Raw genomic sequence first — 27969 nt, 5'->3', positions numbered from 1 at the left:
GTGGGGATTTGAGGGGGAAAGAGGGGAGAGGAGGGAAAGGGGGGGGCGGCTCGGATTTCCGAGTTTCTCTGGAGAGTGGCTCTGGCTGACACCGCTGGAGCCCGTGGGAGCTATGGCTGGTGCTTTCTCCACGAGGACCGGGCCATTAACGGTGATGTGGTGACTTGCAAGTACATTGGCTTGAAATGAGGAGGGGGGGGGGGCGTGGCGAGCCGGCAGCGTCCCTTTCTCTTCCGGAGCCATCGAGGCCAGACAGGGATGAGGAAACACGGCAGAATGGAAGGGCGAGAGGTCCCGAGCTGGGGGAGCACGACAGGCGGAGGGGAAGGTCGGAAGACCCTCGCTGAGAAGAGGGAGGGGCCGCAGCGAGCGCAGGCGGAGGCCTGAAGTCTGGCTCGGGGGCAGAGGGCAGCCTCCGGAGGCTGGGAGGGGGAGGATCCCGAGTGGGAGGTGCGGGCGGGCCACGGGCCCCATTGGCCCACGCTCGATCCGCCCCTCGCCAGGCCAGCTGAGGCCGGGCCCGAGTGCCGGGTCAGTGGCTGGAAGGCAGCATGGCTGACTACGCGCTTTTGGACAGCTCTGTGGCTGTGATCCGCCTCCGGAACCCGCCTCTCAACACCATTAGGTAGGTGGGAGCGGCCCGAGCCCCGCCGGGTCCGAACTGCCCGAGCCCCGCCGGGTCCGAACTGCCCGAGCCGGGGGGCCCTGGGCGCTCAGCCCCTCCCGGGCAACTCCCACTGCGCTTCCCGTGGCGGGACTTCTCCCGTGCCCGGCATTCCCACGAGCCTAGCAGGTAGTTCTCGGGGGGACCGCCGGCCCGCTCCGCAGGAGCTGGGAAGGGATCGCGGCCCGCGGAGGCCGAGGCTCCGGGCCCACTCCGTGGGCCGCCACCTGTGCTTGACACACACGCATCGGCTGGACGTCAAGTAAACGAGCAACGAGCACCGAGTCAGTCTCGGGGCGTCCGAGACCGAAACCTGCTGGTCCCCGACCAGGGAACCGGTGGGAGGGTCATCGAGGTAGAGTCAGGGGGACCTTAGGAGACAGGAGTCCGACTTCTTCACTTTTCAGGAGAAGAAAATGCTTAGATATTAAGAGGAAGGATCTGAACCCAAATCTTGCTGATTCCAAGCACGCTCACTATCCCCCTAATAGGGTATGAGTTGGAAGGGACATGGGGAGCAGCTGGAGTCTGGGAACTTTAAAAAGTTGTATTTTAATATAATATATTTAATGGATATTATTATCTTACATTATATTATGTCAATATAATCGTATATATCACCTTCATTTCTGAATTTATCCTCCTCCCATCCCAGCAAATCAGCACCCCTTGTTGCCAAAGCACTTTTTGCTGAAGTCAGCAAACCCAAGCCCATATTACATATTATATTAACATAATATGATGTATTTCATATGATTGATTCCCATGGAAACAGTGAATATTTTATTTTGTGCATTAAAAAAAATCTTATTCTGAGAAGTGATCCATGAATTTGCTAGGTTCTAAAAGGAAACCATGATATAAAAAATTAAAAATTAAAAAAAATAAAGGATAAGATTCTTTGCTCTAGTAACATAATTTTTTTATCGATGACCTCCCACTTCTGCCACTCCCAGCATCACAGACTTCATTCAAATCAAGCCTGGAAGAAATTCGGCCAGACTAGACAACAGAGCATCCTTGGGCATCTCCCAATCCCTCCCAGTGTCCAGGTGCATTTCCATAATGTGATTTCAGCTCCTACTGGAAGAGCTGGAGAGATCCTTTTTCCAGCCAGGGTTGGAGGTCATCCTGTCTCTCAGCACCCATGGTCTGCATGACTTGGACCAAAGTGTTTCTCTTCTAGGAGTTTTATCTGTAAAATCACTGATTGCGCCCCCTCTGGTGGCTCCAAGAGACCTCCCAGGGCCTCCCAGTGCCCTTCCTGTTCCAGCCTCACCATCCCAAGATGTTTCTCATACAATTCCCTCAGTTTTGCAGTCAAAGAAACCCAGTTTCAGAGAAGTGAAATAACTTACCCCATATAGCACCTCACCAGCATTCATCAACTGCAAAGCTGTATATTCTTTCCACTACACCTAATCTCCTTTCCCAGTCATTATCATTTGATATAGATTTTTTTATTTTTTATTGTTAAAAATACTATTATATTTTATTTTTCCAATTACACATAAAGATAATTTTAACATTCATTTTTGTAAGATTTTGAGTTCCAAATTTTTCTCTCTCCCCAAGATGACAACCAATCTGTAGGTTATACATTTGATATCGATTTAGAGCTGGGATAAATCTTAGAGATAACCTAATCTAATGCCCTGATTTTGCAAATAAGGAAACTGAGACTCAGAGAGGTGGAGCGAATGAATGAAATGCTATCTTCCATCTTCCAGGGAAAGCCCCAACCTGGAAGCCAGCCTTCTCTTACTTTGTGTGTGAAAGCCGCTCCTGCTTGGTCTTAGATTGTTCTTGAATGACCATGACTTTGGTCATAGTGATGTCATGGCATGAAAGTGAATTGGTTTAAGTGAGGGAGAGATAGGCAGAATTACCAGCCTCATGTTCCCCTCCAGAGCCATCAAGGTCCAGTGGCCAGATATGACTGGATGACTGGAGATGGCCCTGGATGAAATGGGAGACCTTGGCCTTTTTAAGTTAAGTCTTCAACAAGTCTCAGTTTGACTGAGGCAACACCCATTCAGTGCTTTAGGCTAGGTAAGAAATGAGGAAAAGAAGGGCCTCTTTTACTTGTCAAAATAAATAAATAAATCAGTCTGGGAGGGGAAGACCTGGATTTCTAGCCAAAACTGCGACACATATTATTTACATTCACTCTGAGGCAATTGGGGTCAGAACAAAGGCCAGGGGTGTCTTGGTCTAGGACCTTAAGGAGAGAACTAAAGCAAGGAGCCTTTTTTGAGCCTTCTTTGTAGTGGAAACTGGAGTGGACACTGGTCCGGAAAATGAGAATTAATCTTTTCCTAAAGCAGCTTAACCCAAGGACTTTGGGCTTTAGTGAACTAGACTTCTAATCCCCGGGACCAAATAAAAGCTGATTAGATGTGGCCTTCTCTGAGGAGCTAGCTTACTGAGCAGTTTTGTCTACTTTTATTTCATAAGCTGGTAATGTCTTTGTGAAAACCGTTTGGCCTTGGCTTTTGCAAGACTTTGGAAGTAAGTGAAAAAATGCTTTGAGTAGAGCAGAAAGGGAGCGGCCTTCTTAAATCACTAAATATTTCTTGGGGGTGTTTGAAAGATTAATAAAATAATGTAGATGCAGTCCTTTAATCTGGTTGAAAAAAAGAGGGGAAGGGTCAGGTCATAATTACAATTGTTCCTACGTGCAAAGTCTATGTGAATCATTGCTTTTCTACATGCTTTTCATAATTTGTCTCATTTGAGCTTCTAGATTATAGATTGGAAGCTGGGAAGGATTTTTAGAGATCATCTCTTTTGTTTTCCAGATGAAGAAACTGGGTTGAGAGAGCCTAAGGGATTTGCTTTCGTTAGTAGGTGTCTAAAGTGAGATTTGAACTTGTCTTTGTGACTCCCATTCCACCCTTTTATACTGCTGCCCTTCCTAGCAGTCTCAGTAATGATGACTACAAAATTCACAAAAACAAATGTCAGGAAGCATTGGTTTTAATTTAATTTAATTAACTCTTTTTTGGGTTAATTTTGTAGTTATCATAGATCTAGAAAAAACACGACTTTTAGACCCTGTACCATTATGCAATGGTGCCAATTACATGTACCTGCAGTTTAGTTGGAGCTTAATTAAGTGATCAAAGGTGAATGTTTTCCTCTGGTTTAATGATGGAAGAGAAGTAGGTGAAAGGTATTTATATATTTACTATTATCCTTCTCCCCCTTATTTCCACATATGTTTGCTTCAAAATGATGGGGGTAGGATTTAAAAAAAAGAATGAGAGAATTGGTTCTTTTTTATTATTACTTGTTTATTTTTAACATTCTTTAAAAAATTGTATTTCAACCCTTCAACCCTCTCCCACTGATTGAGGTTAAGAAATGTGACACCAATTGTGAAATCATGCAAAATGTATTTCTTTATTAACAATGTTGCAAAAAAAGTGAAAAAATTGTTTTATATATTTTTTATAAATATAGTCTCTCCTGCCCTTTTAAAAAAATCTCTTTGGGAGAGAGACTTATAATAGGTATTTCTGAGTCAAAGGGTATGGACAAAACTTTTCAGCCCTTTGGGCCTAGTTCCAAATTGCTCTCTAGAATGGTTGGATCAGTTCCCCACTTCCCTTCCAATATTTATCATTATCTTTTTCTCCATGTTAGCCCAATCTGATTGGTGTGAAGGGGTACTTCACACCACTTTTTAAAAATAAAACCACTGGTTTTAATTAAGATACTTGCTATAAAATTTTACTTCATTTCCTGCTTTCCTTCTAATTTGGCTGCATTGATTTTGTTTTGTAAAACATTTTAAATTTAATATAATCAAAATTATCCATTTTGTGGATGTATGATTTAGTTATAAGGGTATGGTATCAAATTAGGGGAGCAAGAAATAGTTTACCTATCAGACCTATGGAGAAGGGAAGAATTTAATGATCAAGCAAAAGTTAGAGAATATTATGAAATACAAAATGGATAATTTTGATTGCATTTAATTGAAAAGTTTTTGCACAAACAAAACCAATGCAACCAAGATTAGCAGGTAAAAAGAAAGCTGAGAAACATTTTTTTTTTTTAACAGTTAGTGTTTCTGATAAAGACATCCTTTCTAAACTATATGGAGAACTGAATTAAATTTATAAGAATACAAGTCATTCCCCAATTGATAACTGGTCAAAGAATATAAATAGGTATTTTTCATATAAAATTAAAGCCATTTCTAGTCATTTGAAAAAAAATTCTCTAAATCACTATTAATTGGAGAAATGCAAGTTAAAACAACTGAGATGCCACCTCATACCTATCAAATTGGCTGATATTATAGAGAAGAAAAATATGTGTTGAAGACGATATGGGAAAATTGGAACACTAATGTTTTATTGGTGGAGTTGTGAACTAATAGTCATTTTGGAGAACAGTTTCAAATTCTGCCCAAAGAATTATGTATGTCCTTTGATCCAGCAATCCAACTGCTGGGTCTGTATCCCAAAGAGATCATTAAAAAAAACACACACACACAGAAAAGGACCAACATGTACAAAAATGTTTATAGCAGCTCTTTTTGTGGTAACAAAGAATTGGAAATTATGGGCATGTCTGTCATTGGGGAATGGCTGAACAAATTGTGGTATATGTTTGTAATAGAATACTGTTCTATAAAAAATGATGAGCAGGCAGATTTCAGAAAAACCTGGAAAGACGTATACTAACTGATGTTGAACAGAACCAGGAGATCATTGTGCACAATAACAGCTACATTGTGCGTTGATCAACTATGACAGACTTAGCTCTTCTCAGCAGTATAAATTCCAAGATAATTCCAAAAGATTCATGATGGAAAATGATGTCCACATCTAGAGAAAGAACTATGGAGTCCGAATGCAGATTGAAGCAGAGTGTTTTCATTTATTTTTGTTTTTTCTTTCTTGTGGTTTTTTCCTTTTGTTCTTCTTTCATAACATGACTAATGTGAAAATGTACCTGTATAACCTATATCAGATTGCTTGTTACCTTGGGGAGTAGGGAAGAAAGGAAGAGGGAAAGAATAATTTAGAACTCAAAATCTTACAAAATTAATGTCGAAAACTATTTTTACATGTAATTGTAAAAAAATATAATACTATTAAATGCAAAAAACATTTTAAGTTAAAAGTTATCCATTTTAAATTTCATAATGCTCTCTCTTGCTTAATGGTAAATTCTTCCTGTTTTCATACATCTGACAGGTAAACTATTCCATACGCCCCTAATTTGCTTATAATATCATCCTTACTGTCTAAATCATGTTGAACTTATTTTGATATACAATGTAAGATGTTGCACTCTACCTAGTTTCTTTTAAGCTTTCCAGCATTTTTTTGTCAAAAAGTTATTTCTTATTCCTAAAACTTTAATTTTTGTATTTATCAAACACTAAATTATCATGGACACTACATTATGTATCTTATGTATCTGATCTATTTTGCTGATCAACCATGTTTGTTTCTTAGCCAATACCAGATTGTTTTGATGATTACTGCTTTAAGATCAGTTTAAGATCGGATATGTTTAAGCTACCTTCCTTCATTTTTTTCATTAATTCCCTTGATTTTTTTGATCTTTTCTTTCAGATTAATTTTGTTATCTTTTTTTCGCTCTATAAAAATAATTTTGGGGAATAGTTTGATAGGTATGGCACTGAATAATACATTAATTTAAAGATAATTTACTATTTTTATCCTATTGACTTGGCTCACCCTTAGGCAATTAGTATTTTTCTAATTGTTTAGATCAGACTGTATGAAAAGTGTTTTATAATTGTGTTCATATAGTTACTGGATTGTCTTCGCAGATGGACTCCCAAGTATTTTATATTGTCTATCATTATTTTAAATGGAATTTTTCTTTCTATTTCTTGCTGCCAGACTGTTGATAATGTCAATTTGGTGAAGTCCACCTCTCAAAATGCAGAGGAGTGTAGGCTAGGTTGAAAGAAGAAAAGAATTATTAGGAATAAAATCAGACATTAGATTTTCCTCCTTCCCCCCCATTCCTACCTCAGTACAAGGCACGAAGGAGCTCTTAGTCCAGGAGAGGCAAGGAGGTTTGTGCTTAAAATCCACAAAGGGGAGGTTCCAACTTTCCCAGAAATTGGTGAACATAGAAACATTTTTTTTTTGTCAGGGACAGTTAATCAAAAGACTGATTTGGGCTAGTTTTTTTTTTGGGGGTGGGGTGGGCACAGTTACAGACAGAGAAAATGAGATCCATCATTGGCAAAGCCTTCCTGCCAGGGCAAACACCAGTTGATTACCTATATGCCCATCATGTAGTGAGTGCCCCAGGCTCTCAGTTTAGCTGCCTGCCTGAGCCAGATGTTCTGAAGCACTTTCCTTTCCTTCAGGGAAACCTAGAACCCTGGAAAAAAGCAACCTTCATAGAAATTTGCTGATGATGTCATTTCTCTGTAACATAAACTCCAATTATCACCAAATTTTAGAAAAGTTGACAGTTGTGTAGTTTGATGGGAATAGTGCAGCAGAAAGAATAGAACGTTATTGATTATTCAGGGAAGACGTCATCAAAATTTGTTCTAGGTAGTAGCGGTGGGAGCAGGGACAGAGGGATGGGTTCCAGAGAGGTTGTGGTTGGAGAACAGACAAGACTGATAGAAGGTGAGGGTCAAGGAAGAGCCGGTCTCAGGAAGATGGTAATGCCTGTTCCTGGGCATGTTCCCATAAGCCAGGGCAGGAATACTTCTTGATTACAGCTACCTTGATTAAGAGATGAAAACAATGATACACAAAGCAATGGGAGCAAGCGGGTGCTTTCCATCCATGGAGCGGGGAACCCGTCATGGCGGGATGCCGGGTCCCGAGCCTTCCTCCTCGGTTTCACATGTTTCTTTGTCTCCCAGTAAGCCGGTGTTAGAAGGCTTAATTGACAGCTTGAGGAAAGCCGAGACTGACCTGGCTGTGAAATCCATTGTCATCTATGGAGCAGATGGAAAGTTCTCTGCAGGTAAACGGGGATTTCTGGACCCTTCCCCCTCATCCTCCCAGGTGCTCCGGCATCCTTTGCTGAAATGTGTGCCTCAGTGGGGATGCCTTTGGGCAGCGCAATGGGTATAACTCCTCACACTTCTGGCTTGCTTTAGAGAGTCCTCATGGTGTTGAGATAGGACTCATGCTTCTGACAATTAGATTCATAGCACTTGATCTAGTGCTAGAGGGCTCCTCACAGTCATCTAGTCCAGCCTCCTTTATTTGCAGATGAGGAAACTGAGACTAAGAGGAGCTAAGTTCAAATAGGGAGGAAGATGGAAAGGAGGAAAGAAAAGAGAAGGAAAAGAAGAAAAGGAGAAAAAAGAAAAGATGGAAGAGAGGAAGAGATTAGAAGGGAAAAAAAAAGAGAGAAGGAAGAGCCAGGTGAGGTTCACAGAAGTAAAGAGTGACAAGAAAGTGAGAAGAGAAGGAAAGAGAGAGGGAACAGAGGGGAGACAGGGAGAGAGGGAGAAAGAGAGGGGAAGAGAGAAAGACAGAGGGGGGAAGAGAGAGGAGGGAAGGAGGGGACAAAGAGGAAGAGGAAGAGAGAGAAGGAGAGGAAGGGAGAAAGGAGAAAGGGAAATAGGGGGAAAAGAGGGAAAGAAGGGAAAGAGAAAGGGAGGGAAAGAGAGAGGAGGAAGAGAAAGGGGAGGGGGGAAGAGGAGAGGAAGAAGGGGGAAAGAGAGCACTAATCTGTCTACTAAACAATGCTGCTTATCCTCTAGAACAGCTGGGAATATATATTTTTTTTCCCAGCAGGAAAGAGTAAAAAGGAAACTTCCCTTTTTTCCAGAAACAAAACAGAACAAAACCCTAAAAACTCTGCCCCAATGGAGTCTGTCCCCCCAGAGCTGACTACTCTGTATCTACCAGAGTCCTGGGCCTCAGTGGTCCCCCCCGGTGTCTGAGGGGCAAGTGCCCATTCACTCCAACTTCCAAGGGGGCCCCCAGGAGAACCAGAGCTGTCACTATCCCTTTCTTAAAAAACTATGGGGATGGGGGCTCCCCTGAAAGAACAACAGGGAGAGATCTTGGACTCACAGAAAGTCTGAGGTGAAAGGAGAGTCAGACTCCATGGAGCCAAACCACCTTGTCCATCACTGCCTGGAGGTCACCTGCCACCCCTGACCAGTCCCGGTCTTTGGGGAGCACCGGGGCGGATGACAGGGGTGCTTTGGGCCGGATGGAAGCGTCCTGAGCAGCCAAACTGCGGGGCCGCCCCTCGCCCGGCTCGGTCACTGATGGCTCCCTTCAGTTTCTGGTGGCCATAGTGAGAATTTGGATAGCGGGAATTTTCCGACCTTTAGCACCTGCAGAAGCCGTTTCCAGACCCCATCTTGGGAGGGATGGGGGCAGGTGAATGGCTGTCTGGGAGGGTGGTGGGGAGAACCAGACTGGAAGCAGGATCAGGGGTCCGGGGGCAAACCGCCTTCTCACCTGCCCATGGGCGGAGGCTGGTAAGGAACTGGGCTGCTGTTCCTTAGGCTCTCACTAGCCTGACCCTGGGTGAGTTATTCTATTCTAGACCTTAGTTTTTTCATCTGGAAAACGGGTGGATTGGATTCAGCCTCTGTGGTTCTATGTACTCTTAGTTTTACAACTAAGGAAACTGAGCCTAAGAGAAGCAGAGAAAGTGGGTCCCTTTCTTCAGCTTTTTATGCCAAGCTGGCAAACCTCAGTCAAAACAGTGACGTCCCCTTGGCAGGGCACGTTCCACTGGGAAACTCTGGCTACCATTTCTGCCAACATACACGCTCATTTTCCACTTAGGGAAGAAAACCCTTTTCTCACCATCACCGGTGCCAGTTTTTGCCAGGCTGGCCCCAGCTCTCTATGATCACGTCACCTTCCCAGGTTACTGCTCTAGAACACTGATGTTAGCCGGCAACGACCTGCTTCCCTGTATTTCCCTGGAACGGATCTTTTACTGGGCCCCTTCCCCAGACTCACCGGCTAATTCTCCCTCTGGTTTGGGGTGAAGACGCGCCTCATCCCCTTGGCTTTGGAACTTCCCCTGGGATGGAGTGGTCTCCCTGGCGAGAGGATGCAGCCTCCCCAACCACAGCGGCTCCAGCGAGCCCGGGTCCGTCCCTCACGCGCCATGCAGACATCCACCGGGGCATCCCGGGACCATCAGAGGCTGACTCCTTGTGGGACTGGGCACATCACTGCATTCCCCCCTGGCCCTCGCCAAGCCACTGCGGCATCTTTGCCAAGAAAACCCCAACCGGGGCCACAGAGTCAGACATGACTGAACCACACTGCAACATTTCTGTTCCAAGGTGGAAGGTTTTATATTCATCCCCATTAGAGGGAATAAAATTGGTCATTCCAACTCAGCAATAAAAAAGGAGCCACGCTCTGCCATCTGGAATCCTAGAGCGTCCAGGGCTCAGTTCAGTGCCTAGCACATAGTTGGTGCTTAATAAATGCTTACTGACTGACTGACTAACCGTCCTTCATGGCTGTAGATTAGCTTCAGAAATGACAAGTTTGCTCTTGTCCAAGTCATCAATAAAGACATTAACCAAAACTGCACCTCCAATATTCTTTGTCCACCTGTTCAGAACTCACCAAACTTTCATTCCTAGTATATAGTTCTGTTTGTGGCGCTCTTGCTCTAGAACCTTCAATGGCTCCTCATTGCCTGGAAAATAAATTTTTGATAGATTAATCTAAATTTCAAATTCTTCCATGATCCAGTCCCACTCTAATTTTCTAGTCTGGGGACAAATGATGGAGGCAGGAGAGTCTCCCAGATCTTGATTCGACCATAGAGAGACAGTCTCTTGCCTGGGGAGGGAAGAGTCTGGTCGCCATGCCTGAAGCACATTCATTCCTCATGTCTGCCTCTTACTTGATTGGCTCCATGCGATAGAAGTACTTAGCCAGGGTCAGAGAGCTCACAAGGATCACGTGTGACTGCCCATCGGGCCAGACTGCCTCTTCCTAGCTTTCTCATAAGTTTATCCTGAACAAGGTTCTTTCTGTTCCCACAGGCGCTGATATTCGGGGCTTTAGCACCCCCAGAACGATGACAGATTCACTGGGCTCAGTGATCGATGCCCTTCAGAGAATAGAGAAGCCTGTGGTGGCCGCCATCCAGTACGTGGCTCTGGGAGGAGGCTTGGAATTGGCGCTGGGATGTCACTACAGGATTGCAGACCCCAAGGTAGTGGCTCCGGGGGTACCGCCGGGCGCTCTGACGCCAAACGGGCCCAAACGGCGGTCGGAAAGCAAAAGACGGGGGAGGAACGAGTCCTTGTTCTGTTGAATCTTGTCCAACTCTTCCTCATCCTGCGGTCCGTACTGTCCATGAACTTTCCTTGGCCAAGATGCTGGGATAACGACCCCTCCTTCTCCGGGGAATGGGGGCAGACTGGTCAGTGCCTTGCCCAGGGTCACACAGCTGGTCAGGTCACACTGGCCCTACGCCCAGTGCTCTAGCCACTGAGCCACCCTAGGGCCCCGGGACTGGGCAGTTAGCAGCTGCATGGAGACGGTCTTACAGAGAGGGCCTCTATCAGGGGTCTCCCAGCCTCTCAGAGGATCTCCTGGCCCACGGGAAGCACATGCTTCTCTGCACTGCATTCAGTCACTCAGTTAGCATGTATGTGTTACGCTCTTACGGTGTGCTAGATGTTAACACGAAGAGAATCGATGAATTGATAAGCATCTAACAAGCTCCTACTGTGTGTCAGACACTAAGGATACAAAGAAAATCAGCATTTATGGAGCTTCTCCTGCACTGGGGATACAGAGAAAAACAATCTGCACTCATTTATTAAGCTCCTACTATGTTCTAGGAACTAGAAATACAAAGAGTTAATCTTATCAGCAAGCATTTATTAAGCTCCTATTTTGTGCCAGGCACTGTTGTATGCACTGGAGATACAGAATCAATCCAACAGCAAACAGTTATTAAGCTCCTATTATATGCCAGGAACTGCTGTAGGTATTGGAGATATAAAGGCAGTCAATCCAATAACAAGCATTTATTAAGCTCCTATTATTTGCCTGGTACTGCTGTAGGACTGGAGACATAAAGAGTCAATCCAATGGAAAGCATTTATTAAGCTCCTAAATGTGCCAAGGAACTGCTGTAGGCATCGGAGATATAAAGGCAATCAATCTAATAATAAGCATTTATTAAGCTCCCAATATATACCAGGTACTATACATTAGGAATTCAAAGATCAGAACAGAATAATCCCTACTTTCAAGCAACTGACATTATGTTAAGGAAAGTAACATATTACTTTATGTCGATTCTGTATCTAGTTTGTATTTAATCACCTGTGTAGATATTGTATCTCCCAGCTCTTCAAAGCCCTTAGATTCTTCCGTTTCAGTCATTGTTTCTTCACTTCCCAGCACGGTAGCTGACGTGTCGTAGCCACTTAACAAGCGCTCGCTGATTGATGATTCTCTTGGTATCCCCAGTGATGTAGACAACGTAAATGCCCATAGTTGATGCTGGTTGATTGAATGATTGAATGTTCAGACCGAGCAGGAGATGGCGTGTCATCTGGGCAGCCCAGGGACAAGACGTCACCTGCTAACCTTGATCTGCCTTTGGATCTGGAACCCAAAGGTGCCCTCTTTCCTGGGGTGGCAGGGGACTCCTCCACTTCTTCCCGTTTGAGATCTCCTTACTGGATCTCCATCTAAATCACATCTGTTAACTCTGGGTCTTCCCCAAGACCATTTTCTCTCTTTCTTCTATTTCACTTAGTGAGCCCATCAATTTTTTCTTTCATTTAAAAAAATAATAGATTGTTGTTTTCCAAATATTTGCAAAGATAGTTTTCAGCATTCACCCCTGCAAAACTTTGTGTTCCATATTTTTCTCCTTCCCTCATCCTCACTTCCTCCCCCCCACTTCCTCCCCTAGACAGTAAGCCATCCAATATATATTCAACATGTGCAATTCTTCTAATACATATTTCCACATTTATCATGCTGCACCAGAACAAAAAGGAAAAAAAGCAAAAAAAGCAAGTAAATAGCAACAAAAAGGTGAAAATGTTATGTTGTGACCCCCATGAATCCCCACAGTCCTCTCTGAGTACAGATGGCTCCCTTCATCACAAAAGCATTGGAACTGACCTCAATCCCCTTGCTGTTGAAGAGCCAAGTCCATCCCAGTTGATCATCACAGACTCTTGTTGTTACTGTGTACAATGTTCTCCTGGTTCTGCTCACTTCACTCAGCATCGATTCATGTGAGTCTCTCCAGATTTTTCTGAAATCATCCTGCTCATCATTTCTTATAGAACAATAATATTCCAAAATAGTCATATACCATCACTTATTCAGCCATCCCCCAACTGATGGGCAACCACTCAGTTTGCAGTTTTTTGCTACTATAAAAGGGCTGCACCAACATTTTTGCACATGAGGGTCCTTTCCCTTTTTTTTTTGACCTCTTTGGGTTACAGATCCAATAGAGACACTGGTAGATCAGAGGTTGGCCCAGTTTGGTAGTCCTTTGGGCACAGTTCCAAATTGCTCTCCAGAATGGTTGGATCCGTTCACAATTCCACCCAACAATACATTAGTGTCCCAGTTTTTCCACATCCCCTCCAACATTTGTCATTAGTCCTGTCATCTTAGCCAATCTGAGAGATGTGTAGAGGTACCTCAGAATTGTTTTAATTTGCATTTCTCTTATCAATGGAGATTTAAAGCATTTTTTAATAAGACTAAGAAGTGGTTTTAATTTCTTCAACTGAAAATTGTCTGTTCCTATCCTTTGACCATTCATCAATTGGAGAATGAATTGCATTCTTATAAATTTGAGTCATTTCTCTACATATTTTAGAAATAAGGGCTTTAGCAGAACCTTTGGATATAATAATTTTTCCTGGTTTTATGCTTCCTTTCTAATATTGTCTGCATTGGCTTTGTTTAGTCAAAATATTTTTAATTTAATATAGATAAAGATTATCTATTTTGCATTTTATAATTTACTTTGGTTTTTCTTTGGCCACAAATTCCTTCCTTCTCCATGGATATGAGAGGTAGACTATCCTTTGTTCTTCTAATTTGCTTATAGTATCACTCTTTATGTCTAAATCATGAACCCATTTTGACCTTATCTTGGTATAGGGTGTTAGGTGTTAGGTGTCTAGTTCCTTTCATACTATTTTCCAATTTTCCCAACAATTTTTGTCAAATAGTTCTTATCTCAGAAGCTGGGATCTTTGGGTTTATCAAACACTATGTTACTATAGCCATTGACTATTGTTTCTTGTGAACCTAACCTATTCCACTGATGGACTATTCTGTTTCTTAACCACTGATCGACTATTCTGTTTCTTAGCCAGTAGCGAGTGGTTTTGATGACCGCTTCTTTTATAGTTTTAGGCCTGACACAGCGAGGCTACCTTCATTTGCTTTTTTTTCCCTGGTAATTCCATTTTCTAAACCAAGAAAAGGGCAGGTAGGGAGTACAGCAGTGGATAGAGCATTGGGCCTGGAGTCAGGAAGACCTTCGTTTAAATCTAGCCTCAGACACTTTCTAGCTGTGTGACCCTGTACAAGTCACATAATGTTTGCCTCAGTTTCCTCATCTGTTAAATGGAGATTAAAACAGTACCTACCTCCCAGGGTTGTTGTAAGGATCAGATAATAATTGTGAAGTACATGGTGTGCAAAAGGCACTACATAAATGTCAGCTATCGTTCATAGGGTCATGCTGTAAAGGGCTGTAAAGGGCTTTCAGTGTCGGTTAGTCCACTCTTCTCACTTTGTAGAAGCCGGACCAGACTCAGAACACGATTGCCCAAGGGCACTCAGTTAGTAAGTGGAAGACTCTCACTTTCACCCTCCAGGTCTTGGTGCCCACGTTTACAAAGGCTGCGGATGAGCAGAGGAGAGTGACCAGCCTGGGGGTGGAGGGATGGAGGTCATACCCTGAGATGATCAGTTGAAAGAGCAGAACCTGTATAGCCTGAAAAAAAGAGAACACAAAATGTTTGCATTATGAAGGACTGTTGGTCATACGGCAGAGAGATCAGACTCGTTCATCTTGGCTCTGAACATAGAACCGAGAAGATGAACAATGACCAATTTGGGTTTGATATCAGGGAAAGGACTTGTGCCAACTTTGAGCAGAGACCGAGGCACCCTCTCCCAGGAAGTGATGGTGGGGATCCCTTTTTATCTCTTGGTGACTCAGAATAGCTTCCAAGGTCCCTCTCACCGGCAGATCCTAAGTGGAATGCTTTGTAAATGCTTCTATCAGAACAACTCACTGCATCTGAGTATACTTCCATATTCTATAGGCTCTAATTGGTCTCCCAGAGGTCACCCTTGGAATTCTCCCTGGCGCACGAGGTACCCAGCTTCTCCCCAGACTCATTGGAGTCCCTGCTGCCCTTGACCTGATCACCTCAGGTAAATCCAATTGTCTGTCATTATATATCCACAACAGTGAAGCTGAAGAGGACGAGCAATCCCCCGTGCGTTCCAGTCCTGCTCATTTCTCCATCTCCCAGATGACCTTGGGCTTGACCTCTGGCCCTCGGTTTCTTGATTTATAAAGTGAGGATAATGGCACTTGGCCAGCTTGGAAATGCTATGACCAAATAAAGTCTCCACTTTATTTGGTGTCATGGGGAAGGTTGCCTATAGAAGATGGCACTTGAACTGGTCTTTACAGGGGGGGAAAGGAAATGTGGAGGAGAGGGTAAGATTTCTTGCATGAGAAAGAGCATGGGGAGATCTGCTTGACCTCACAAGGCTTGGAACAGTGGATGGAAGTCTCAGGGTGACAGATTTGGGTTGGATGTCAAGGAAAAAAATCCTAATAATTAGAGCTGTCCCAACGTGGGAGCAGGGATTTCCCCTTCCCTTGGAAATCTTCAAGCAAAGACTGGATGGCTGCTTGTTGGCCATGTAATGGTAGGGACTATTTGGTTGATCTAGAACTAGAACTAGAACTAGTTTCCTCAGAAACTATGTAGTCCACTCCCCTCATTTTATAGGTGTGGAAACTGAGGCACTGAGTAGCCAAATGATTTGCCCAAAGTAACTACTGAGATTTGGATTTGGAGGGGCAGTGTGATCTAAGTTTGGAGTAAGAGGACTGAGTTCAAATTTTGCTCTGTCACCATCACACTACTGGGACGACTCCGGGCAAGTCACTTCCTTTTTCTTACTTAGCCTTAGTTTCCTTATCTGTAAAACAAATGGTCTCAACCAGTTGACTTTTCCAACTTTAAAGCTTTCATGCTGACTTGGACTTTATGGCCCCAAAGCCAGGTCTAACTCAGTACCATCCTGCCAAGCAGGTTGACTTCCAGCTCAAACAATTTGGGATTCTGAGATGATCATGGCTTTTCATTCAAACACTTCTTTGTCGTAGGGAGACACGTTCTGGCTCCGGAGGCGCTCAAACTGGGGATACTGGACAAAATAGTGAACACCGATCCAGTCGAGGAAGCCATCAGATTGGCCAAAAATGTCTCGGGTAAGGAAGGAGCTTTGAAGGATTATTCCCACTATTTTGAAAACCTTTCAGATGCGACTCAGGCCCGTTCTTATGCAGCGAGGCAGGCTAAAACAAGTCTTAGGATTTAAGGGCAGGGGTGGGGTGAATAAATCAAGTCACTCCACACTTTTTGAAGTGTTAAGATGCTAAGCCTGGATATCATAACTTGATGAGAACACTTTTCTAGTGAAAAAAATCCATGATAAACCTTGGATTAAGGGAGAGAGGCCCTCACTCAACTGGAAATCTGTGTTCAGATTGACTGAATGTCAACTAGCTAAGAAGCTGAGAGATTTTGTGCTTTGAGCTAGTGGAGAGAAGAGCTTTTTCCCATTAACCCTTGAGAAGCAATTGATTGTGCTTGCCATCTGGGGGAGGGGGTGGAGGGAGGGAGGGGAAAAATCAGAACAGAAGTGAGTGCAAGGGATAATGCTGTAAAAAATTACCCTGGAATGGGTTCTGTCCATAAAAAGTTATTAAAAAAAAAAAAAAGAAAGTATATATACTTAATTGAAAAAAAAAAGAGAGAGAGAGAAGGAATTGATTGGGAGAAGGGAGAAGGGATCAGGACTTCAGTCTCTATCTTAGGCTCTTCCCATATTGAATAGAATTGGACTTTGTGAGCTCTGAAGCACCTAGTGGTTTTGGGACTTTCCATCACATCCTGGTAGCATCCCTGGAAGAACTGAGGACAGTGGGAGCCAAAAGACAAACTGGACTAGGATTCAGGGCTCTACAAGGAAGCCCTGCAGAAAACGTACATTGGGAGTGTCTTGAAGTCTCCAGAAAAAGCATCCAGGAAATGTATGTTACCCCTTTGCTACTACGCAGGCTCTCGAAATATGACCTTATTTTCCTCGGGGATCATCTGTATCCTAATAGGAAGTATCACAGATTTCAGGGGGGATGTTTTGTATCTCCCATATAAAAACACTATCAATAATTTCAAAAAACTGATAAAGTTGGACTGACTAATAATAATAGGTAACATTTATATCAAGTATTTTAATGTCAACAAAGTGCTATATGTGTTATTCCATTTGAGTCTTGCAATCGTTCTTTGAATGCTATTATTATCTCTACTTTATAGATAAGAAAACTGAAACAGACAGGTTAAATGACTTCCCCAGGACCAGAGAGTTAATTACATGCCTGAAGCAGAATTTGAACTCAGATTTTCCTGACTCCAAGTCCAAAACTATGTTATGTCCTTTAGCTGACTAATTGATAGTCAGTTCACAGTCATGGTAAGAAGCACACCGATGGGGGCTCGGGAGCCGTAACTTTAGAAAGATACCTTCTGATCTTTCAGGACTACCCTAATCGTTCCAAAGGGAAGAGCGGTCAGGCTCTGGGTACCCAGCTCTTTAGTGGGAGTAGAATTCAAAGCATGAGCTGCAGTGAAAAATGTCATCTCTAGTTCCTCAGCTTTGTCCCGATAACACAAAAATGACAAGCTCTCTATCGGGGTTCTAACATGGTTTTGGCTCACAAGTTTTCCAGATTCCATCTTCCAGAGATGTAAGAAAGCAATCAATCCACAAACATTCATGGCTTAGTTTCTGGGCTCGGTGCTTGTGGCCCAAACACAAATGTGAAGCATTCCCTGCCCTCGGGGAGCCTTCATTCTACTGTATTTATACAAAAATTATATAAAAATTTATGCAAATATATATTCTGTATATATACAAAAGTATACTTAAAAGGAGGAGTATATTTTTCCTGAATTTTTATCTCTAGTACATAGCACTATCTCTGGTCCATAGTGGGCAACAGCAAATGTTTTTACTGCCTGATTAATATCTCAGTATAATTTTATCGTTTTTAAAAAATTGATTAATTTTTAATTAATTAATTTTATAATTTTTAAAATACATACATTATAAAGTATATCACTGGGGAAGGACGTACAGTTGGGGAGATCAAAGTCTGACATAGAAAGTAATACCTGAGGTGAGCTTTGAAGGAAGCCTGAGATTCTGACAGGTAGAAGTGAAGAGGGAGGGCATCCTAGGCATGAGGAATGAGCCGGGCAAAGGCACATAGATGGGAGAGAGACCGTCATCTGTGGGGAACAGCAAATGGCTCATTTTGGCTGGAATATAGACTGTGTGATGTTTCTCTAAGAAGCACAGAAGGGTAGGCTGGAGTCTGTTAGCCAAATAGCATTATTAAGTACCTACTGTGTGCCAGGTGGAGTCTGTTAGCCAAATAGCATTTATTAAGCACCTACTGTGTGCCAGGCGATGTGCTAAGCACTGAGGATACAAAGAAAGGCAAAAATGGACCCTGCCCTTGAGGAGCTCTCAGTCTATGAAGGAGACAACATACTAACAACTCCTGGGTAAATGAGTGGTGTCTCAGAGGAAAAGCACAAAAATGAAGGCCCGGCAAAGGCGACTTGCTGGAGTAAGGTTGTGAAAGAATTTAATGTAGCAGAGGAGCACAGATTTTCTCTTTGGAGGAGCAATGTGGTCATATTTATGCTATAACAGCATAAGCATAGGAATTGACATAGAGCCTTAGAGTTCCTAAAGGACTTTATACAGGTCATCTCATTTGATTCTCACCACAAACCTTACAAAGGAAGTACTGGTATTATTCCCATTTTTTTTGGGGGGGAGAGGTTTGTTATTATCCCATTTTGCAGTTGGACAAACTGAGGCAGACAGAGAGTAAGGGACTTGCCCACACAACTTGTAAGAACCTGAGGCCAGATATTCTTGATTCCAGGCCCGGCGCTCTCTCCACTGCATCACGCAGCTGCTTCCGAGAGCCAGAGGCAGGGAAACCGATGAGGAGATTGTTGTAATAATCCAAGCAAGAAGTGAGGAAGGGCTAAATTTAGAGACAGCAAATAGAGTGGAAAAGAAGGTTATTGGGAATCAGGATCTCAGCCCAAAGCCTGGCTATCGAGAAGAGCTAGTATTTATATAAAGCTTTAAGATTTACAAAATGGCTTAGAAATATCATCTCATTTGGTTGTCGCGATAACCTGGGGAAGGAGGTACTTGTTATAATCCCTATTTTACTGATGAGGAAACTGAGACAAACAGGTTAGGCAACTGTCCCAGAGTCACACGACTAGTGAGTGTCCAAGGCAAGATTTGAATGTGGCTCTTTCCAAGTCCAAGTTTAGCATTTGTCTGTATAGAGGGGATTCTTCCTCAGGAAAGGGCTAGCCCTTAAGCCTCTATAGGTCCCAGCTCAAAAGGATTCTTCAAAAAGGAAAAGGAAGAGGAAGATGAATTAGCTTATTTCCAAAATTTTCTATTGCTAAGATTTCACAATTTAGCCACCAGAGGGCGCGCAGATATCGAAGAATCCTTCCTTGGGAAATTGGCGATTTTAGGAGAAGATATCTGCATGTAAATAGAGAGGGACACTTGAAGATGCTCTGGGTTCAGAGGATCCTAGAACTGGAACTGGAAAGGACTCCAGAGACTATCTAGAACATACTCCTCATTTTACAAATGGGGAAACTGAGGTCCAGAGAAAATGACTAGCCCAAGTTTATACAGATCAATAAGTGGAAAAGCCAGGATTTGAATCCAGGATCTGTAGGATCAGAGGAATATGTTGTTGTTACTGTTCAGTTGTTTCAGTCGTGTCTGAGTTTCCCTGACCCTATTTGAGGTTTTCTTGGCAGAGATACCGGAGTGGATTGCCATTTCCTTCTCCAGTTAATTTTACAGATGGGGAAACTGAGGCAAGCAGGCTAGTAATCCTCTGAAACTAGTTGAACTCTAGAAGATAGCAGATTCCACATCTGCTCTCTGTGCTCTATAATGTCTCCTGGTGGCCTTTCATAAGAATATAGCATCCTAAAATTAAAGCTACAAAAGACTTTTTAAAAAAAGGTTTTATTTTTAGAAGGGACTTTGGAATTGACAGCAGCAGAATTTCCGAGTCCAGTGCTGATGCTTTCCCACTGAACCTCACAGTGTCATGGGGGAATCCGAACTTAAGCCTTCCTGGAAATTCTTTTGAATTAAATATTTTTTTCAGAGAATGCCTTAACCCGAGTACAATTTTCCTTTAAAATCCCATAAACAGACTCAAGTTCTTTTCTAATTTCAAATGAAGATCGGGTGTGAATGGACCAGTGGGCGGATGTTCATTGTCGTGATGGAATTAAAGAATGGAAAATGTCTTCGAAAGGATAAAACGCTAGCTAGGGAGGACAGGCGCGAAGTGAGAACGTGTCACAGCTGCTATTATTAAAAACGTACTAATTGTCCTAATGAGTATAATTAAAATCTCAACATTAATTACTTAGTGAAATGAGTCTTGTTTGTGTTTTTTAATTTCTCTTCTCCGGAAAAGCTTGCTCATCACAGGTAACCTTTGGAAGGTTCTAAATTAAGTTCTGTTTTCTTTCAGGTCAGTCCGTAAGCTCTCGAAGACTCGTAACGAGGCAGGTGCAGAACCTGCCAAATATGGACACCATTTTCCAGGAAACCCTGCTTAGGATGAGGAGACAGTACCCAGGGTGTATTTCTCGGGAAGCCTGTGTCCGAGCCGTCCGGGCCGCTGTCCAATACCCCTATTCGGAAGGGAAGGAGAGAGAGAAGGAGCTATTCTTATACCTTGTGAATTCAGGACAAGCTCGAGCCCTGCAGTATGCTTTCTTTGCTGAGAGAATTGTGGGAAAATGGTCAACTCCCTCCGGGGCATCATGGAAGACGTCCTCAGGGAAGCCCATCTCATCAGCAGCGGTAGTGGGTAAGAAATCCCTGTGGTCTGTGCAGTTTTCCTCACCAGAACATGGAAAAACCCTTGCTTAGGTCCCAGGGCAAGAAGCCCCATCTCTTCAGGGTCTGTTTCTTTGATGGGTTCGACCCCCCTTTCACAAACACAGACACAATCCCTCTACGACTTAGGCTTTCAGGAGTTACCAACTTTGACAGTTTGGTGGATTTCTCTTCATCCGTAGAATCACAGAATTACTGAATCAGAGAGAGAGAAGGGACCTCAGAAGCTCTTGGGAGCTTCTCCCGGTGGCTCCTGGCTCCATCCTCTAGGATCCAAGAGAACATGTCTAGTTTCTATGTGACAGCTTTTCAAATACTTGAAGACAACTTATGGCTCCCTCAGTCTTTTCCCCAGGCTTAGCCTTCTCTGAGTTTCTTCAAGTGCTCCTCCCCTAGCATCCCTTCCAGGCCTTTTCCCAACCTCATCACCTTCTTCCGGTCGCCCATCGAGCTTATTATCGCCCTGAATTGTAGCACCCAAACTGAGCACCCTGAAGACTCTGTGGGTGACATTGGACAAAAGTGGAGTACGGAGGGATTGCTGCGTTCTTATTCCCAGAAGGTACGGCTCTTACTTCTGCTCAGGATCATCCACTGTTTCCGCTACCGCGTCTCAAGGCTGACAGATACTAAATGTTTCATTCACTGAAGTCCCCAGATCTTTTTCAGAACGATTGTTTCCTACCCATGCTTCCCCATCTTGTTTGAGTCATAAATATAAAATCTCAATTTGGAGGATCCCAAAATCACATATACAAGACTGGGGAGACATACAATGAGGCAATCATTTGTCTGAAAAAGATCTGGGGATTTTATTGGAACACAAGCTCGATATGAGTCACGTCAGCAAAGACCGCATTAAGAGAGACCTAACATCCTTCTGTGCTCTGCCTATTTACTAGTGTCTGAAGGAAGGTAGCCAGAATACTTTGCCCCCAGGCTCTAGCTGCCTTCTCCGCCGGCCCTCTGGCATTGGTGGATTCTTCCCATTTTGAGGAAGGTCCAGACAAGCCATCCTTCATTCTCTGGACTTTGGTACCATGCCGTTAGGTGGGTGCCATCTTTCAATATTAGCTGGGATTAGGATGCTTTCCACTTGGAAACAGGGACCATCTTTCTTTATGCTCCCCAGTATTTGCCTGACGTGTGGTAAGCAAAAAGTGCTGGACTTGGAGAAAGGGAGGACAGGTGTAGTTCCTGGTTTTGTTATTAACTGCCCGGTAAGTCCTTGACCCTCTCTGGACCTCAATTTCCTTCTCCGTAACATGGCTGGACTTGAGGGTCTCTAAGGTCTTCTCCCTTTCTGGGCCCTTTATACATTTTCTTACACATAAAGTGAGGGAGTCAAGCCACATCGCCTCTGGACACCGAGGGAGGCCTCCAAGACCAAAGTAATGGGTTCTGAACTCAACTCGCAATTCTGTTCTGGTGGGAAAACTCTCCCGCTGGGTTGGGAGCCATAAATCACCCGCAGCCCATGGCTGGGCTTGGGTCTCCTACGAACAGCACAGCCCTGACGCGCCTTTATCCAAATGCAGCAGTGCTTTTGCGTAGCCCGAGTGGGGAGGGCTCATTATGGGTTCCCTGCAAGGGAACTAGAATAAATCCCTTTCTCAGGGAGCAGCGCAGTGGAGACAACACCAGCCCTAAAGTCGGGAGGACCCAAGTTCTAATCTGGTCTCAGACACTGTGTGACCCAGGGCAAGTCACTTAACCCCAATTGTCTCTGCAAAAAACAAACAAACAAAAACAACCCTTTCTTGTGGAATGAGTGAGCCTGGTCCCAGATTGAATGAATTAAATTGATGCATCGATTAAATATCTAGTAATTCCAAGGGCTTTAATTAAGTGCTTGAGGTTCCAATACAAACATGAAACAGTCCCTGAAAACACCCACGGGGCAGACAGAGGGGCAGGAAAGAGAACGAACATGGAAAGTCACGGAGATGGTGAGAGGAACAAGATGGCGTCTCCAGCCTGTTTGGTCAAGCCGAAACGGCCACATACCGACTACGGTGTCAGAGGCAGGATTCAAACAAACTCGGGTTTTCTGGGTTCTGAAGGCGGCTCTTTACCCATTACATGTCGCTGCCTCTCATAAGTGATAACGCTTTTTTCATGCACAAATCTGATTTCAGCAGCATAGAGAATGAGGAAAAGGCTCATGTTTGGGGAAAGAGCCCCCCGTTTATCACTGCGTGATAGCCAGTCTCCTTCCCTTTATATAATGGAACATTTGTGTCTGTGTGTGAGTGTGTGAGTGTGTATGTCAGTGAGTGTGTGCAAGTGTGAGTGTGTGAGTGAGTGTGAGTGCATGTGAGTGTGTGTTTGAGTGTGTGTGTCAGTGAGTGTGTGCAAGTGTGAATGTGTGTGTGTTGTGTGTGTAAGTATCTAAGTGTGTGTGTGTGAGTATGTGTAAGTATCTGAGTGTGTGTGAGTGTGTGTGGTGAGTGTGTGTAAGTATCTGAGTGTGTGAATGTGTGTGTAAGTGTGTGAATGTGTGTGTGTTATGAGTGTGTGTAAGTGTCTGAGTGTGTGAGTGTATAAGTGTGTGTGAGTGTGAGTGTGTGTGTGTTGTGAGTGTGTGTAAGTTTCTGAGTATGTGTGTGTGTGTTGTGAGTGTGTGTAAGTATCTGAGTGTGTGTGTGTTGTGAGTGTGTGTAAGTATCTGAGTGTGTGAATGTGTATGTAAGTGTGTGCGTGAGTGTGTGTTATGAGTGTATGTAAGTGTCTGAGTGTGTGAGTGTATAAGTGTGTGTGAGTGTGAGTGTGTGTGTGTTGTGAGTGTGTGTAAGTATCAGTGTGTGTGTGTGCGTTGTGAGTGTGTGTAAGTATCTGAGTGTGTGAATGTGTATGTAAGTGTGTGTGTGAGTGTGTGTTATGAGTGTATGTAAGTGTCTGAGTGTGTGAGTGTATAAGTGTGTGTGAGTGTGAGTGTGTGTGTGTTGTGAGTGTGTGTAAGTATCTGAGTGTGAATGTGTGTGTAAGTGTGTATGAGTGTGTGTGTGTTATGAGTGTGTGTAAGTGTCTGAGTGTGTGTGAGTGTATAAGTGTGTGTGAGTGTGAGTGTGTGTGTGTGTTGTGAGTGTGTGTAAGTTTCTGAGTATGTGTGTGTGTGTTGTGAGTGTGTGTAAGTATCTGAGTGTGTGTGTGTGTGTTGTGAGTGTGTGTAAGTATCTGAGTGTGTGAATGTGTATGTAAGTGTGTGCGTGAGTGTGTGTTATGAGTGTATGTAAGTGAGTGTGTGAGTGTATAAGTGTGTGTGAGTGTGAGTGTGTGTGTGTTGTGAGTGTGTGTAAGTATCTGAGTGTGTGTGTGTGTTGTGAGTGTGTGTAAGTATCTGAGTGTGTGAATGTGTATGTAAGTGTGTGTGTGAGTGTGTGTTATGAGTGTATGTAAGTGTCTGAGTGTGTGAGTGTATAAGTGTGTGTGAGTGTGAGTGTGTGTGTGTTGTGAGTGTGTGTAAGTATCTGAGTGTGAATGTGTGTGTAAGTGTGTATGAGTGTGTGTGTGTTATGAGTGTGTGTAAGTGTCTGAGTGTGTGAGTGTATAAGTGTGTGTGAGTGTGAGTGTGTGTGTGTTGTGAGTGTGTGTAAGTTTCTGAGTATGTGTGTGTGTGTTGTGAGTGTGTGTAAGTATCTGAGTGTGTGTGTGTGTTGTGAGTGTGTGTAAGTATCTGAGTGTGTGAATGTGTATGTAAGTGTGTGCGTGAGTGTGTGTTATGAGTGTATGTAAGTGAGTGTGTGAGTGTATAAGTGTGTGTGAGTGTGAGTGTGTGTGTGTTGTGAGTGTGTGTAAGTATCTGAGTGTGTGTGTGTGTTGTGAGTGTGTGTAAGTATCTGAGTGTGTGAATGTGTATGTAAGTGTGTGCGTGAGTGTGTGTTATGAGTGTATGTAAGTGTCTGAGTGTGTGAGTGTATAAGTGTGTGTGAGTGTGAGTGTGTGTGTGTTGTGAGTGTGTGTAAGTATCTGAGTGTGAATGTGTGTGTAAGTGTGTATGAGTGTGTGTGTTATGAGTGTGTGTAAGTGTCTGAGTGTGTGAGTGTATAAGTGTGTGTGAGTGTGAGTGTGTGTATGTGGAGTCCATCCAGTCGTCAGGGCTGATTTCAGCCTCTTCCTGCTGTTCCCCACATACTCCAATCTCTTCTCTCGCCTCCAGGTCTGGGAACAATGGGGAGAGGTATCGTCATCTCTCTGCTCAGGGCCGGCATCCCCGTGATCGCCATGGAACAGGACGAGCAGCAGCTGGACGGGGCCAAGAGGACGATCCTCTCCGCCTTGCAACAAGAAGCCTCCAAGCGGAAGGGGAGCGGCCAGGAGTGGAGGCAGCCCAGGCTCCGGTTCACCACCTCCCTGGACGAGGTCGCGGGCGCGGACTTGGTGATCGAAGCCGTCTTTGAGGAGATGGGGCTGAAGAAGCGGGTGTTCGGCGGACTGTCGGCCAGATGCCAGCCCTCAGCCCTGCTGTGCACCAACACCTCGGGCCTGGACGTCGACGAGATCGCCCTGTGCACGGGCCGCCCTCACCAGGTCATCGGCACCCACTTCTTCGCCCCCGCTCACCACATGAAGCTGCTGGAGGTCATCCCTAGCCGATACTCCTCCCCCACGACCATCGCCACCGTCATGGGCCTGGCCAGAACCCTCCAGAAGGTGGGGGTCGTCGTTGGAAACTGCCTGGGATTTGTCGGCAATCGGATGCTGTTGGCTTTCAACGAGCAGAATTATTTCTTATTAGAGGACGGGAGCCGGCCGGAGGAAATCGATCAGGTGCTGGAGGAGTTTGGCTTCAGAATGGGCCCTTTCCGGGTGGCGGATCTGTCTGGGCTGGACGTGGGCTGGAAATCCCGCAAGGGTCGGGGTCTCACGGGACCCGCGGTGGCCCCAGGAACGCCTCTGCGCCAACGCGGCGGCCGGCGGTATTGCCCGATTCCCGACATCCTCTGTGAACGTGGAAGACTGGGCCAGAAGACCGGCAGAGGCTGGTACCGGTACGACAAACCCATGGGCAGGAGCCACCAGCCCGACCCCTGGCTCTCCCAGTTCTTGTCTGAGTACCGGCGGGAGCACGGGATCGAGCCGCGGGCCATAACCTCCGAGGAGATCCTGGAGCGCTGCGTGTACTCCCTCATCAACGAAGGCTTTCGCATCCTGGAGGAAGGCATGGCCGCGGGCCCCGAGCACATCGACGTGATTTATAACAATGGCTACGGATGGCCGAGGCACAGGGGGGGGCCCATGTTCTACGCTGCCACGGTGGGACTCCCCACGGTGGCGGAGAAATTACAGAAGTATTACCAGAAGAATCTGGACGTCCCCAAGCTGGAGCCCTGCAACCTTCTGAAAAAGCTGGCTTCCCAGGGGAACCCCCCGCTTCAGGAGTGGCGGCGCTTGGGGGGGCTGCAGACCAGCCACCTGTGACTCCGCTCGCCGAGACCCACCAACCTCAGGCAGACGTTACGGAAATAAATCAAAACTCAATTCAGGGCTTTAAAAAGTTTGCAAAGCAAAATCTATGGGGAAAATCATGGGCGTGGTGACCCCTTCTGTGGGGTGCTTCTACTGGTTCATACCATAAAACAGCAGGATCAGATCTTGGGAAGCACAAAACTGCTTCTGAATCCACCTCCTTTCACTTGACTCCATGAAAACAGTTTGACCTCGGTGGCACCGGAATCATTGCAGAGAACTGGCGGCTGCCCTCTTACCAAGCCCGGCGGCCCCTTCGGGCAGGAGTCCCGTCTGCGGGGCCAGGGGCTGCAGCTTACCTGCAGGGCTGCTTCTGGAGACGGGGATCCCAAAGTCCTCCCTGTCAGGATCCGTGCTGCTCAAAGAACTGCTCAAAGAACAACAGTTAGTGAATGGGTGAACAAGTCGTAGTGCCAAGGAATACTTCTGTGCCATGGGAAACGACAGGCAGGATGCTTTCAAAAAAACCTGGGGATCCTCGTAGGAACCGATGCTAAGTGAAATGAGAACCAGAGGAACATGGTGCAGAGGAACAGCAAGACTGGAAGGATGGGCAACTGGGCAAACTTAGCTGTTCTCAGCAACACCGTGATCCAAAACATTTCTCAAGGATGCTCTTTGCCTCCAGTGAAAGAACTGATGGAGTCTGAGTGTTAGCTCAAAGCATACGTTTTTGTGTTCTTGCTTTTTCATGCGTTTTTGTTTGGATCTACATTTTCTTTTGCAGCATGGCTAACATGGAAATGTTTTGCATGAGTGCATGTATATAATCTACATCAAACTAGGGGTCTTCTTAAGGAGGGAGGAGGGTGAGGGACAAAGAGAATTTGGAACTCAAAATTAAAACAAATGTTAAAAATCTTAGATGTAATTAAGGAAAAAATACAATAAAAATTAAAGTTTAAAAATTGTGAAGACTCTCTGGGACGAGGTAGGAAGAACGCCGCAAGGAGAAATTTGGGTGATACAACAAAAGACATAATAGGAGTCTATTCAAAACAAAACAATAAAAAGGAAATAGGAAACACATACTCATTACATTCTGCATCAAGCCTATATTAAAACATATTGTTCATACAAAAATAATTTTTGTCACTGTCAAATGTACAACAGAAGAAATGGAGAAAATTTTATCTGTGAAATGATATTAAGGAAGAAGCCTCCTATGCTGCTGTCTCATCAAGATCAGGGGACTTTTCCCTTTGATCTGCAGCTATTACTTTCCCTGTATTAGGATGGAAGCTCCTTCAGGATCTGTCTTTCTTTTTCTTTGTAATCTATGCTTTGCATATACAGTAAGTGCTTAATAAATGCTTGTTCATCCATTCTTTCCTGGAGTCACTCATTTAAGGGCACCCATCTCCTCCCAGGTTTGCACCTTCATTATCCTTCCTGACTCTCATTCAGCACACATGTAACCAGTGGCCACGTCTGCCATTTTCATCTCCCCAACAACCCTCGAACACAGTCTCCTCTTCAATCACACAGCCAGCGTCTTCCTTCAGGCTTTCATCTCTTCTCTTCTGGACTAATCACCTCATAATTGGTCTCCCTGCTCCAAGTCTCTTCCCTTTC

The 27969-nt window shown here is 44.5% G+C and overlaps 1 protein-coding gene across 2 annotated transcripts; it reads left to right on the top strand.

Annotated features, from left to right (window-relative positions):
* EHHADH (enoyl-CoA hydratase and 3-hydroxyacyl CoA dehydrogenase) lies at nt 1-27719 on the top strand. Of its 2 annotated transcripts, XM_052000045.1 has the most exons (7): nt 1-625; nt 7548-7651; nt 10674-10846; nt 14964-15075; nt 16046-16150; nt 20555-20896; nt 25085-27719. In XM_052000045.1, the coding sequence occupies exons 1-7, from the start codon at nt 552-554 to the stop codon at nt 26344-26346; spliced, it is 2172 nt and encodes a 723-aa protein (XP_051856005.1). In that variant the 5' UTR covers nt 1-551; the 3' UTR covers nt 26347-27719. The 2 variants fall into 2 exon arrangements, with proteins under 2 accessions (XP_051856005.1, XP_051856004.1); XM_052000044.1 differs by lacking the exon at nt 1-625 and having other exon boundaries at nt 6976-7651.
* Nucleotides 27720-27969: the final 250 nt, after the last annotated feature.

Source organism: Antechinus flavipes, chromosome 4 (genome assembly GCF_016432865.1).
Source record: "Antechinus flavipes isolate AdamAnt ecotype Samford, QLD, Australia chromosome 4, AdamAnt_v2, whole genome shotgun sequence".
Taxonomy (NCBI): domain Eukaryota; kingdom Metazoa; phylum Chordata; class Mammalia; order Dasyuromorphia; family Dasyuridae; genus Antechinus; species Antechinus flavipes.
The sequence above is the reverse complement of the archived record's forward strand: the minus strand, read 5'-3'. Positions and strand labels throughout refer to the sequence as shown.